Source organism: Trachurus japonicus, chromosome 3, assembly GCF_045865225.1.
Source record: "Trachurus japonicus isolate A0001 chromosome 3, Traja_1.0".
NCBI lineage: Eukaryota > Metazoa > Chordata > Actinopteri > Carangiformes > Carangidae > Trachurus > Trachurus japonicus.
Window position 1 is genome coordinate 21,342,205 of NC_140909.1, and position 14,834 is coordinate 21,357,038.

At 42.2% G+C, this 14,834-nt stretch overlaps 2 protein-coding genes across 2 annotated transcripts in view; one reads left to right on the forward strand and one right to left on the reverse strand.

Annotated features, from left to right (window-relative positions):
• Positions 1-2,783, reverse strand: part of lrrc49 (leucine rich repeat containing 49) — a 34,751-nt gene extending 31,968 nt beyond the window's left edge. The window contains exons 1-6 of the mRNA XM_085766367.1: positions 2,464-2,783; positions 2,264-2,329; positions 2,098-2,164; positions 1,696-1,941; positions 1,461-1,563; positions 691-894 (exon numbers count right to left, since the gene is read on the reverse strand). Coding sequence (XP_085622493.1) covers positions 691-894; positions 1,461-1,563; positions 1,696-1,941; positions 2,098-2,164; positions 2,264-2,329; positions 2,464-2,553 — 776 coding nt within the window. The 5' untranslated portion in view covers positions 2,554-2,783. The remainder of the gene's footprint in view (positions 1-690; positions 895-1,460; positions 1,564-1,695; positions 1,942-2,097; positions 2,165-2,263; positions 2,330-2,463) is intronic.
• A 5,389-nt stretch (positions 2,784-8,172) lies between these two features.
• larp6a (La ribonucleoprotein 6, translational regulator a) lies at positions 8,173-14,572 on the forward strand. The gene is made up of 3 exons (XM_085766380.1): positions 8,173-9,066; positions 10,887-11,085; positions 12,550-14,572. The coding sequence occupies exons 1-3, from the start codon at positions 8,270-8,272 to the stop codon at positions 13,645-13,647; spliced, it is 2,094 nt and encodes a 697-aa protein (XP_085622506.1). The 5' UTR covers positions 8,173-8,269; the 3' UTR covers positions 13,648-14,572.
• The last annotated feature ends 262 nt before the right edge of the window (positions 14,573-14,834 follow it).

The following is a 14,834-nucleotide window of genomic DNA, read 5'->3' on the forward strand; positions in this document are numbered from 1 at the left end:
ATTGTTCAGGACTGTCCATATGGATATAGATCAAATTACAGTCCAGGATGAAAGGCTGCAGTCCCTTGACAAAATGCTGATGGAGTATTCTTTACTGTTCAGGAACTAAACGTGGCCCTAGAAGAGGGTCTGAAAAGACAAGTGTCATGTTTGGGGGAAAGCGGAACAAACACGACTGTAAGATCTTGATGTCCTTCACTGTGATTTGTGACTAACATATTCCTTCTGTCAACCTTTAAAAAAAAAACAAAAAGAAAAAACAGCTATGAAATAAATATGAAAATAACTATGAAAATTTTAATTAAACTGGGCATGCGCTTGAAAACACTTGTCTCTGAGGCTTACAATGTGCCAACTTTAAGGATAAAGATTGTCCAAAACACTGAATGCAAGCAACAGAATATACTGAGTCAAGCTATATTCATTTTATATCAGGATATAACTGGGCTATCTTGTAAATATTAGGGAATGCCTTATTTTGAAGTGAATATGTAAATTATCTCTAAATTATCAACATTTTTTTGTTAAACTAAGGGTCAATAATTCACTGAATACCTTTAAATTATAACCTGCATTGCATCTGATGCAGTTCAACCACAAATACAAAATGCACAGTAAAATCTACATGTACCAGAGGCAATTCAAACATGTCTGACATATTCTTGTATTTGTCCTGTGATAACATCTTACCTGTTCATCCCCAGCATAAGGATTCTAAGTGAGCTTAGAGTTTCAATGCCAGTCATTTCAGAGATGTGATTGTCATACAAATTCAGGAAGACAAGCTGTCGCATATGTGACATATGTTGGATCCTTGTGATTTGATTGTGTTGGAGGTTGAGAAGTTGCAGGTCTTCCCTAAAGCCCAATTGGGGGCATTCCTCCAAACAGCACCTGGGGGAAAAAAAAACATAAAAAATATTTGGCATGATTTACTGTAGGCTTCATATGGAGGAAATCTTTGTTTTCATGACTAAAGAGCAATATTTAGCAGTGATATTTATTCATGCATGTTACTGATTTCGTGTTCACTGACAATTTGTCACTTTACATATTGTATTGTACTAACTAATTTCTGTTCTGTCATCACTGGAAAAGCAATTAAAGCAAATAATGAAAGCTGATGCAAACAAGGGGTGGATGTTTTAAGGACTAAGACTTTGCTGCTCCCTGGTGGCAAAGTGAAACACTAGCCACTTCATTTAAAGTCCTGCAATTTGTAGTTAATCTTTTTATACTCAGATTAAATTTGTATTAAAGCTAACAGAACATTTTAACTTACTGTTAAAACATGACATAGGTAAGACATTGAGAGCCAAAGTAAAAACAGATTTAACTGCAGTGAAACATGGCATGTCAATCATATGTACAGTTTATAGTACAAATCAGCTAAACAAATATGTTTTACACTGGTAAACTGCTCAAATTCTCTGTTGGTATCTGTAATGAAAAAGTGGTACCTGTCCAAGTCATATCGTTGAAAACTGGATGCAAAAGTGTCACAAGGCAACCGTGTGAAAGGAGAACCTGGCACAGCGTTGTAACTATACTCTCCAGAACCACCTGATGTAGACATTACACAGTGAATTCAAGGTACATAGTGCCATAATGCATTGCATCAGAAAGAACTTCATAAGAGAAATAAAGCAGTTTCCCAATTCCATTATGTTTGTTGAGTGATATTATCATATGTACCTGCTGCCTTGGGGAGGTTTAAGACGTTATGGTAGTAAGAGGCCTCTGCACTCTGCATTCGTCTCTTTGATTTGTCTCTTCTCATCACTTCTTGTGCAGCATGTGGCTCCATAGCCAAACCACTCTGTGCACCACCTGTTAGTGGTACTAGACTGTGAGAAGGACGATCTAAAAACTCACTGGTAAATGATGCCACTGGAGGTTTCTGGACAAATCTTCTCTGGCTGCAAGCATGCAACCTGTTTTCTACAATGGACATATTAAAGTGAAGTAGCAGAAACAGAGAAACAGTTCATAATGTTAGCCATCCATGAATATAAAATATAATGTTTAATCACACAAAACCTATTGGGCAGTTGTTGGGCAAAGTGGGTGTTAAAGTGCGGACGGGATCAGGCTTACCTGGGTTAGGATGATTCATTGTCTGTGCAGTCATGTTTGTTTCTTTTATAATATATTGAGACTCAGACTGTAAAATGGCACACATAATAAAGCACACTCTTGAAATCATAAACAAATTACCCACAACAAGGGCTTAGTGTTGAATGTATTCTACATCATGACTCACCATCCTCTGTCCTCTGTCTTGTACAAGTGGTTTGACATTTGTAAGGTGCAACTTGCAGCTATTGACCTGCAGAAAAATTTCACAGACGGGTCAGTTGTGTTGCATTACATAAGAGGCACAAACACTTTAACATGTGGGTAGTTTAACTTTCAATAGTTAGCCAACATAGCATAAATACCGTGAAACAAAGTGATACTTACCATGGGGGTGAGTAACATCCATTTATCATTGGCAGCGGTGGTTTGTTTATGAGAAGTTATTGTTTTGCCCACAGACCGCTCCGACTCCATTTAGCTAACGATTGCTACGGTTAAAAGTAGAGAGCAACATCTGACGTAGAAACTAAATAAAACTCAACTTCAGTGTCGGTGTGAACTTTATATATATATATTAAAAAAAAATCAAACTTAATACGCGAAGTCACTTGTAACTGTATGCTTAGATTTGTTGCTCCAAACCCTTATCGTTCACCTGCTATTTAAACGCTGCAAACTTCCTCGGAGGCAAGCACTGTTGCCATGGAAACGACAGTGTTGCCGGGTTACGAGCAGTTCCTGTGTCACAAAAAAAGGTACCCGTCAGGAAACAAGGGCCAACATGATTTTCACCGGGGCTAAAGAGGCGTTTATTTTTGTGTGCAACAACAGTGGTTGACATTTTTATTGATAAGATGGAAAAAATAGCAGCGCTGGTCCATTTCTGTAAGTATTCTGCTGTATTGGTTGTACTTGAAAGGCTACACATAAGTGGTTGTTAGAAAAGGGGTCAGCCTGGGCCCACGGGTCATATGAATACCGGGACCCCCTGCTGGGTTAAGCTGACCATGTTTATAAAGCCCTAAATCATGCTGTCCTTTTACATCTCACTGAAGATAACTCTGGCTTAAACAGGTCAAGTGCAAATTACACATAATAGCACAGTATTGCATGGTCTTTTCTCAGGATCGTTCTAATTAAACATAATCAAAACAAATCATTTCACACAGAAAGTAATTACTTGACTCTGCACTTGTGAGGGCTTGTTCTCTGTAGTAGCTAGATAAAACCGACATAAAACTGAGGAAAGTGTAGCAATAATGACAACAAGGACATGGTCATGATTGCAGACCTTTCTTTTCACAGTGGACATTGTCAGTACAGGAAAAAGCACAGCAACAAATAGCCTACTGTAGCACTAATGATGGCACTGTTGTAGATAGGTGTCAGAGAGCCAAGGCAGTGAGTCACCTTCATTTCTCAGATATCTTGGAATTATTTTATGCTGATTTATGCCGGTCATAGGCTCTTCTTATGTCATAAAAATGTACCAAGACTCAGGATATTTTAATGATTTAAATGAAGGTTAATCCAAATATCTCATTCACTGTCATATTGTTCCGAATGAAAAAAAAAGAAAAAAAAAAGACTTTAATTATTAGGAATGGAATTTATTCTTTCAGATGCTTTGTCATATCATGAATAGATCACAATGTAGACCCTATCTTTGTCTATCTACTGGTTCAGTGCTCCTTCATTACACTATTTACTCTATTAGTAACAAACCCCAGGTGACATTCCATCTTAGTTTGTGACACAAGAGAGAACACCAAATGTGACCAAACAGATTGCGTGGTGTATTTTCAGCCTTTTTACTCTGGCAGTAATAAGCAGTTGCTCAGAGAACACAAGTCCAGATTCATCAAAGGGACATCCCACACACTGCCTTTCATAATCTATTCATGAAGCAAAGCATAGGCTGGAACATGTTATGGGAGGTGATCATCAACCATTTGTGTGACAGGCCACATTGAAAAAGTACAATGTAAATTCCAGCATATATCAATCCATGTAGCTTTGCTTTACAGAACTAACACAGGCACAAAGGCAGTAAATTGTGTCATTTCTGGATTTGAAACTCTAAATCTGTATTTTATGTTAAACTGCCTCATGTGTTTCTTTATTATTCAACCATACTTAAAATATTCTCAAAATTTAGAGAGACTATTTGTTTTAAGCCATCACTATAAATGTAATGCTATACTTACGTATCTAATTTACCACAATGCAGTGTTTTTTATTTTATTTTATTTATTTTAGATTGGACCCAGGGATCTGCCAAATGGGAGATAAATAGGAGAGCTAACAGGATCAATCAAATTTATTCCTAAATTGGTAATGGCAACCAGTAAAATACACATTCAATCTGACATCCACCAAAACAAAAATGATATACACCTTTCGTTGTTAAAACATAGACACTGGGTTTTTAGTGTAAAATATGTAATAAATAAATAAACATGGTGTAAATGTAGCAGCAGTGCTGATTTTTTGGCATCTCTGGAGTCTGACCCTGGCTTTGACTGACAGAGGACTTGTACAGTACATGAAAATAGGGATACCATTTGTAAAAAATAAATAATAATAAAATTAAAATAATACATCACCACATTAGAAAATATGAAAGTTTAATTATGGTGATAGGTGATGTAGCTTATTGTAGATCAGCTGTTTTCTACCATCTGGCAGGGTGTGTGGACATGTGTGAGAGTGAGAGCACACTCTGGATTTTCCTGTCAGTCAATCCATTTGTGTAAGCATTTTTGTTTTTGTTTATCTGCAGGAGCAGATTTATACCACGTCACAGTCAGAGGGAAAAATAGATAACTTGACTACTATGGGTTAATGAGTTCAAGCTTCAACTCATTATCTCACATCCTGTGCGTGTAAGAGTGATTAAAGCTGGGTGAAACCATGAGGGTTGCAGCACTACATTCAGTGGATCATTCAGTATATGCAGAATAACATGGCTCAGGTACCGTAATCATTTACTTGTTGCACTCATTGCAGACAGGCAGCATGATCAACAGTAGTGCATCCCCTATAACCTAACTGTGCATGATTCGTCTAGTCAAAAGATACAAAGAATATGTAATCAGCATAATATAAAATATAATAAAATAAAATAAAGAAATGTTTTTTTTATTTGATAAAATGTACATATTTATTCACAGTGATGCAAGGTCTCTCTTGGGTGAATTCATATCCCAATCAACACTATTTCTAGTATTGGTTGCGAGAGATGGGGGTTGCAAACATTTTCTCGCAGTTCAACAACCATCCCCCATTTCTGCAATATTCCTCAAACAGAAAAAAGACAGGAGTGGGGAGGCAGATGGGCTGCCGAGGCTACCATCATCTGCCACCTCATATCGTACTAATATCAGGCTTTGCAAAGACAAAGACAAGAGGGTTTACTGTATGTGAGTGATAATGCAAACATTTCAGTGTGTGTTTACATTGGTTGGTTTTTACAACGGAACTCTTTCTTACTTAAATCTGTACATATCACCTTGAAGAGAACAGGATGTTCTGTTCATTCAAGCAGCTAGCTTGGTTCTTCTCAGCGGTGGCAGGTCAGTCCCTTGCTCTTCAACCTCTGCTGACCACTTAAATACTGCTATCATGTTAAAGTAGTGCTCTGCACAGTGATTCCAGTTGAAAGCCATGCTTACAGCTCTGTGAGACTGTATTTAGGTAAGGCAATGCTTTGAGTTAAAAACTGGCATCAGTATGCTAACACTGTTCTCTGTGTATCTTTGTGTAAACACAAACTACCAGCACTGACATGCTAATGGAAAACCATCCAATAATTGATGTTTTTCACCCCAAATCAAAAATGTCAACCTCATTGTGATGCAAGAGGATAAGTCAGTGGATCATCCATCCGTTTAATTACAATGAATCCATCCTCTGAAGACCATGTATGAAGTTTCATGTTTGTTTAAATATTTCCGCCTGGATTTATCAACTGATTGACTACCAAGATGGGCCTACTGTATATTTAATTTCTGTACTACTACTAGGCATGTGCATTTGAATTTAATGTGATGTCTTATGAAAAAAAAAAAAGTTCAAAACACACAGGCTGCACCGTCACACCTAATAGTTATAAGGGGTGATGGAAAAATTGACAAACAGTGTTAAGGATGCAGACATTAGGTTAGAGATATGGCAGTGGATACATGGTTTCCAGCATGAGTTGTAGTCAGATTTCACCCAGTTCAACACAACAGCCATGCCATAAAACTTGTCAGCATGAAACTCTTCTTGAGAGATTCTCATGGTATTTATACTTTATGTATATGATCTGCACATTCTGTGAAAACAGAAAAAAAATAATTGAAAAATAACTACAGGGGGTTATGTCAAACTAGGCCAACAATTCGCCCGGAAAGAGGAAGTGACTCGTAGCACCACTTACAGTGACGTCCTGCCATCACTTCCTGGATAGTGTCACTGCAATTTCAATCGTAATTCGGTTGGATTTTTTCTTTGAATTTTGATTAAACAGAATAATGAGTGAGAGCTGCTTCCAGGAAAATGTGAGAGTATTTACACTGGAACCAGTTTGAATGACCCTTGCTGACTCATCTGTCACTTCATCTGAAAAAAATAAGTCCCCAGTAAACTAACAGAACAAAAACTAAATGCCTTCAGATTATTTGTTGGCAATCTCCTCCTTAACCGCCCCCCCCCCTTTCTTTCTCTCACACATTTTCTCCCATTGTACAAAAACTGGAGCACTGTATGGCATGTGGTGCAGAGAATGAGTCAGACTGCCCACCAGCTGTGAGGCCTGGCTTGCCAGTGGGGAGGAGTAAAGATATTTCATGCGGTGCTGGCAACAGCCCGACAAAATTGGTGTGGGTGATTTACAGGGCTATTAGGATGGAGGCCAGCTGTTAGCTACAAAAACGGACCTGGCGTACAACCTGCAGAGACGCATTCAGGTAACTATTATTATAATGCCACCAGATGAACACCTACATATGGTTTGGTGCTGCAAGTCAACATCAGTGAAAAGGGTGACTGTGGAGATTAAGTCTCCATTAGGGTTATATTTTTGGCAGAGGACAAGAGGTCAACCGATAGTGGATTTTTAAAGGCCGATATAATAAGGATAGTTTTGAGTAGGAAAAAGCTAATCAGCGATTAATCGGCTATTACAAAAAAAAAGAGAAGCAAATTACAAGTTGACAGTCCAGACAACTCGCTCATAAATAGCACAGCCAAGCAGCACATGGGTGACAAAAACATTTAAATGACAATAGCCCCTTTTGTCCTTGGCTGTCTCCAGTTTAAAAGACTGTGACAACACATACTGTAGCCTAGCTATTTTTTCTTTTCATTTCATTTATGGTGTCTATGTGACTATGTGTACATTGTAAATATGTGCAACCATGTGAAGTTTGTATACCATAAATGGAATAAATCAAAATGAATGAATGAAAAAGCTATGGTGCTGAAAGCTCAGCTTCTGCGATGCAGGATGTGTCCTTATCTTATGTGTGGAGAGCTGGTGTGATTACATAATGGTGTGCACTATTGGTGCAGCCACTATTGGCCAATATTTCCACAAATAGCAATAGTTTAATGTCCTGTTAGGCCTGCTATTGGCTACCTCTAATTCCTGGCATTGTTAAAAGAGGCTTTGAAGCATAATTTAGATTAATTAAACAATAGCCTAAATCAGCTGATGATAGCCCATAACATGATGTCAAAAGATTAAAAAAATAAAATAAAAAGTTTCAAAAACTCAGGGACATGTGACCTCAATGTTTTTACAATGCTGCCTGTGAAGAGTAAAGTTCAGAATAAAATCTGAATATTGATGTTTTGGATATGTGATGTGCACAATTCATAATTTCTAACTCTGACTAAGTAGGCTATGCTTTTGATAATTTGCCTTCCAGACAGCCAGCCTACTATTAATTAGGCTAGTGTTTCCTCTTTCCTTAGGGTGCATGAACTTCCCTCCTGAGTGCCTCCACATCTTAAAGCCAATTATCCAATTAGCTGCGTGAGAGGAGGGGGGTCGTCCTCGCCACGTCAATTTCCTCGTTACAGGGGGACACGTGAATTAGCTCCACTACTTAGAGGCATGTAACCGGGCCATTCGTGTCTTCACAGTAAAAAAAAACACAACAGTGCGTGTGTGCCACAAAAAAAAGAAGAGAGAAACAGAACTATGTACGCTTTGGTGAACGCCTTCATGCGCTGCCTCTCCTTCCTCCTGCCTCCCTCTTGGCTTTGTGTCAGCTTTTGCTTGTGGGCTGGGAATGTGTGCGAAGAGACGCCGCCGCGGCCCAATCCCAGAGCTCGTTTCAAAAACAGAAAGCCTCTTACATATGAGGAAGTAGCAGCAGTAGCAGCAGCAGCAGTAGAAGCACAAGGAGGCTCCAGTCCGTCGGTCTCACCAGGTCCAGGCTGCGTCTCGCTGGCTGCTACAAGCCCCGCTGCTCCTCAGGGCCCTCCACCGGGTCGGATCTGGATCAGGGGTCTCTGGCGAGCCGTGGAGCGCGTCTTCGGAGCCCCCTGGGTCCTTCTCCGCCATCACTGGTGCCCGAAGCAGCGTCGAGCAGCTTTACGCACCCCGTATCCTGTCTGTGCCTTCGAGTCGAGCGAGATTAAGACCTTCCAGGGAGGCGCTGCCGCTGCTGCTGCTGCTGCTGCTGCTGCTGCTGCTGCTGCTACGGCCGAGGACGAGAGGGAGGGAAGCACCTTGACTTATTCAAGGAAGATGAGCGGGTCTGTGGGGATCCCCAGTCCCACCTCGGCGGAGTGCGCCTCGGATGCGTCAACGGAGCAGGGCATCGATGAGGTAATCACCGTGGACCAGCACTCGCAGGAGATGGGGACGGTGACGATAACAGTGGCCATTCAAGCGGCGGAGGACGAGGAACCGGAGGAAGTGTCACCCAACATCATTGACTTCCTCGGCGGCAGCTGCAGCGAGGACGAAATCGGAAGATATGACAAATCAAGGTTTGATTTATAGTTGCCTTTAAGTTGATTGTCTGTAATCGCCTGTGTGTGTGATGTTTGGATAAGACGGTTAGTAGGTAAACTCCAGGCTCGCGCGCGCTCAGACAGTTCTCCTGTCACTGACACACTTTTATCTCTCTTAATTATAGCAGAGCAGGCTACAGAGAGCGTTTCCTCTCCACGTCAAGGTTACAGAGCCCCGTCAGTCTGTTCCTGCATGGGATTTTAATGCTGTATTGGCTCGTAACTTCAGCTGTTGAGCGGCTGCCAGCACACGAGCAGCGTGGGTACAGTGGCATTGTATTGTTGCAATTAATAGAATGGCAGTCTGTAGGCTGGCACTGTACACACACTCTCACACACACATACACACAGCTTGGGCAGGTGTAACCTCTCACTGTGACAACAAAAGGCAGTAAAAACAGCACATTGTGTGAGGACAAAGATGCTCAGAACTGGGAGTGTAAATCCCCACACACACTTACACTTGAGGCATGTTCTCATAATCTCCTGTAAGGGATGGCAAGGGGATGTGTCTCTCCCACCTGTAGACAGCATTGGTGCTGTGGAACCTTTCACCTGAGACCTGAGAGATAAAGGATGGCACCTCCACTTTAATCTAATTCCCCTGCGTCATGCCCTGCTATTTTTATCCTCTGGCCTATAAGTTCCCTCCTCAGACTACGTGTGCAAAGAGTGAGTCAGTGATAGAAGGGCCAGAGGAGAAAAAATAAACGACACTCTCTCCATATAAGCGTTTCAGTTTGCTTTGCAGGTCACAACTTCTACGGCTCTCTGCAACAAAGGGCTTCTGTTAACACCTGTGCATGTTTTTCACACATGATTTATTTAAAGATCTCAAACCATCTGATGGGATTACTGGTACGGAGAGGAAAGGGCAGATAGTCAGCTGTGCATGTGGCTGTTTCACCTGATTGACTGTTCCTGCAGCATTCCTACTGAGACTTTACAGTGCACTGCTTAATGGTGAAAAGTGAACGTCATCACAGCTTAATTAGCAATTTTCCAGTATCTCAACTCTCTTGTGTGTTTGCTTGTAAATGTGGTGATGACAGTGACTGTATTCTCATCTGAATGCTGGGAGTTGTCTGTATCTGAAGTCCCGGGAAAAAGCTATGGGCCGGTGCCAGCTGTGCGGTCAGCCGGCTGGAAAGCTGTTGACGGAGGGTGTGCTATAGGGAGGAGGCAGGGAGGGGTGATGAGTCATCCACAAAATTTCATTCAGACCCTCACTCTAATCTGCAGGGCTACCTGACTGCACTGCTTCATGGCTTCTTCCAGGTGTCTGACTGAGATCAGTTTGTACTTAAACACCACTCGGCATTGCCATGTTGGTTAAAAAAAAAAAAAAAAAAAAAATTGTAAATGGTGTGAAGTTGATGTGGTGAGCTACCATAATCTGTGTGGGAGGGAGAGCCTGTGACTCTGCACCCTTCAGATGGAGAGGTCTTGGCAGTTTCAGGACTGGTGGGACACTGTGGGTCGAGGTTTGGCAACGAGGCATGGTGACTATGGCTGGAGACACAGTTTGTGAGCTGCTGCAGGGCAAATCTGGAAGGACGGAAGCAAACAGTCCATCCATTTCACTCCAACATGTTGCAGAGACAAATGGCAGGATGATGATGATGTAATCCTGCCAACAACTTGTTGCAAGCCTCTGGCTTATTGTATTAATGAAAGTGAAATGTGTAACAGTCACAATGTTGGCAGTTTGGCATGTGAAACATTGTGCTGTTTTCAGTGCTGCACTACAGCAGAGTCTATGCTCACCATGTTGCATGTTGTCCTCCCACACACAGCGGGGCCGGGACCAGTGGAGGAGAGCTGGAGGAGGAGAGCTGGCAGCCCCCGGATACAGATCTTATCCAGAAGCTGGTCGCTCAGATCGAGCACTACCTGTCCGATGAGAACCTGGAGCACGACGCCTTCTTGCTCAAGCACGTCAGGCGCAACAAACTCGGATTCGTCAGCGTCAAGTTGCTCACCTCATTCAAGAAGGTAACCATGGCTTCAAAATTATCGTCTGGAAACACAATGGAGAAAATATTGAATCTTCTGTCTTGATAATGAGGCTTAAAATTGCACACAAAGGCTTGTCTAATGTGGGCTAAAATATAGCACACACTAAGTGCTGTATTGTCACCTCATGGCACCTTATGTGCTTTTTACGAGCCGGTAGTCAGCTGTGTGTTGTGTTCATCTACAATCAGTATTAATAATGTTTTGAACCCCAACCATGGGACAATGAATCGAGGTTTGGGCAGGAGCAGTTTTAAAATGTGAACCTGCATAAAGCTCCAAGCTTGCCTTTTGTAAAACCCACTCATCTGGAGGCTCTTTCAAAACTGAATAGCACTGATTCCTGTCTCGAGCATCAACATGATTTATGTGCTGGAGATGCAGTGATATTTTCACATCTATTCACAACGGCTAATGTTTTTTAAGTCTCTTAAGTCTCATACACTTAAATTTGTCAGGTTGTGTGCCATTTTTGTTTATGCTACAAGTGATCTTGGTGCACACATATTTTAATATTAACGCTGAGCTGCTTTTAAAGTCCCCCTCCAACCATCCTTTTTCGTTATTTTAAAGCATTCTTAGCCAAAATCACAAAACCTGTGCCATTTCCCAGGGCTCTCCTTCTGCAGAGCACCAGTAGCTCAATAGCAATGCGCCTCTGAGTGGTGGGCGGAGACTGCGCTGCTCTGCACCCACCCAGGGTAAAAAAAAAAATACCTTAAAAGAAAAAAGGGATACTTAACCCAAAATCGATAATTCACCAATCATCTACTCACCATCATGCCAAGGAAGGGTTTGGAGAACTTTCAGAGACGAAAGACGGTGAAACGCTGTTTAAAAAAAAGTTTGTTTTTTCTCGTGAGAAACTGTGGCGGACCCATATGAGACTGTTGCAGGCCACCTACAACTAGGTCTCTAGCCTTTCACTTTTGAGCCAGATGCAGAGCAGGGCGGGAGCTTGTAAGCAGCTTGCCCCGCCCTGGGGTTGTGACGCCGTCAACCCCAGTCTGCCTGAAACTGCCAGTTTGCGTCTGCCGTTGGCTCAGAGCAATTAGAAGGCAGAAAAACTCAGAAATGCAATTTTGCACTTACTTTTCTGCTGATATGTCCTCTAACATCAGAAAAATGCCACAGGAACATGTGAAAAGCACAAAAAACAGGGTCTTTAAACATGAGCATATTATACAGTGATGACTTGAGTAACACAGTAAAGGCAGGATGTCTGGGTCTGTTGAATGGATCTAATGCCATCATTTTAGTTACTGAAGCATAAATTGAGAAGCCTCTGTTGATTTATCAAGTTTTTTTAACTGATCGATCAGCTTTTGTTTAGCTTCCCTTTCTCTTAAGATATTAAAACTCAAATGTGCAACCTGGTGGTTATATGATGCCACTTCTAGACTGCTTAGCACCAATGTAACACAAGTAATTCTCTCTTCACAGGTGAAACACTTGACTCGTGACTGGAGAACAACTGCTTATGCTCTGAGACACTCAAAGATACTTGAGCTGAACGATGAGGGGCGTAAGGTGCGGCGCACATCGCCTGTGCCGGTCTTTGCCAGCGAGTCATTGCCTAGCCGCATGCTGCTGTTAAGTGATTTGCAGAGGTGGCCGGAGCTGGCTGCTCTCACCAAGGATAATGGAGGGAGTGTGGGAGGAGCTACTCAACAGGAGCAGCTGATGAAGCTGTTGCTTAAAGATTTCGGAACATACGGCGCCATCGCCTCTGTGAGAGTCCTGAAACCTGGGAAGGACCTGCCGGCCGACCTGAAGAGACTGAGCGGCCGCTACACTCAGCTCGGCACAGAGGAATGCGCCATTGTGGAGTTTGAGGAGGTGGAGGCTGCTGTTAAAGCCAACGAAGCTGTGGGTGGTGAGGATGGAGGGACCAGCTCGCTAGGCTTGAAAGTGGTCCTGATAGGTACCAAGCCGCCCAAGAAGAAAGTTCCCAAAGAACGACCACGTGAGGAGGGAGGGATGCGCAAGAGTCGCTCGCTAAACAGCAGAGTACGAGAGCTTCAGTACCATGGGGACGACTCGGCCTGCAGCTCTTCAGAGACCGAGAGCACCCCTACGTCCCCTCGGCTGGCCAGAAAGTCCCAATCCTGCAACAAGCTTAGCCCCACGACTGCAGGCATCAGCTTCCAGAACAATCACCTGAGTCCTGGTATGTCCCCGCGAAACAGTCCCTGGTCAAGCCCCCGTGGCAGCCCCTGTCCTCAGCGCAAATCTCCACATTCCCACAAGTCTCCCCTAGCCAGTGAGGGCAGATTGAGCCCCGAGCCTGGCCGCCGCTGGGCAGACTACTCCTCAGACAGTAGCCTCACCCCGTCGGGCAGTCCATGGGTCCAGCGGCGCAAGCAGGTGGCGTCTCAGGAGAGCAGTCCGGTGGGCAGCCCGATGATGGGTAGAAAGATCCAGAATGCCGACGGCCTACCACCGGGGGTAACGAGGCTGCCGAGGGGTCCTGACGGGACCAGAGGCTTTCACTGTGTCACTGTCGGTGAGAGGGGAAAGACTGCTGCTACTCAGACTTGATATGCAGAGCATCTTTATGCATTCCACGATTTATTGATCGATTGATTCCTTCCCCCAGAAACAAAATGATAATGGAATTTTGAACAGTCCTTGGCCGTGTAGCTCAGCCCCCACCCCATATTTGAGACTGTGTAGATAATTTTTTTTGTTGAGTGCATCAGTTTTCAGTCTTTGTTTATATTTTTATACGACGTTTTGAGTTACCATGGTAACATTAGTGATTTACTAATGGAGTTTTGAGTGAATGTAAATTGATATTGAGAGAAAACTTAACATACACCATGTCACCTCCATTGCTGTCTAAACGTGTTCTACATGGGTTGGAGAAGGAATTCCACCTATTTCTTTTTTTTTTTTAGTTTATTTTTCTTTACTTTTTGTTTTAATTAAAAGTGTCCTGTCTTGTGTGTAACAGCTCACATTTGTCTGTGGATGGTGTTTACATGTGTAAGTGGTGTAAGTGACATAGGCACATGGACCTGGTAGGGATATCACCAAATGCCTTTTCTGTATTTGTCTACTGTGAGTTTGAGTCAATTTTACATGTTATTTAAACTGAGGCCATAATCACTCCACTGCCATAAAAGTTGGACGGTTAAATGTGGACATATTTTTGTTCGTTTGTTTGTTTTAAATTTAGCCTTTTTTAATTTCAGTATTTTCAGTATGCTTTGGCACTTAGTTGGGAAGGGTGTCTTCTAGCCCTGAAAATGTTTATTTGTTCAGCAGGTAGATGCTTTATTTATTTTTTTAGCTTTATTTTTTTTATTTTTTTCTGGGCATAAATGTTTCAGTCTAAGCTCACATTGAGGTTTTGAGGGATGTTCAGGTCAGGCAGAATAGATGCTCTTCTTGCCTTTACAGCTGAGCTTGGGAATTTGTACGGTGCAATTCCTATTGTACAAATAAATCACTAAAATTGCAATTGGCCTGATGTCATCTTTTTGTTTGTGACACATTTTGATTTGGTCATGGTGGTCTGAAAAAAAACATGGTCCAATACTTATTTTTATTCCAATATGGAAGCAAGATTAAGTGAGATACTGTTGCCTTGCCAAGACAAGGAAGAGTTTCAGACTTGGAAAGCCTTTTGGCACACTGCTGTGATTTAAATGGCTGCACAGATGGGAGAATGATAAGAGAGCTGATGAATTAAAAGCCATACCAACCTTGTATGAGAAACAGAA

What these genes read in the sequence shown, in the direction of transcription:
- larp6a (XM_085766380.1), top strand. Translation starts at nt 8,270, where the DNA reads ATGTACGCTTTGGTGAACGCCTTCATGCGCTGCCTCTCCTTCCTCCTG. An exon ending in GGAAGATATGACAAATCAAG is followed by an intron (nt 9,067 to 10,886) that starts GTTTGATTTATA and finishes TCCCACACACAG; the next exon opens with CGGGGCCGGGACCAGTGGAG. An exon ending in TGCTCACCTCATTCAAGAAG is followed by an intron (nt 11,086 to 12,549) that starts GTAACCATGGCT and finishes CTCTCTTCACAG; the next exon opens with GTGAAACACTTGACTCGTGA.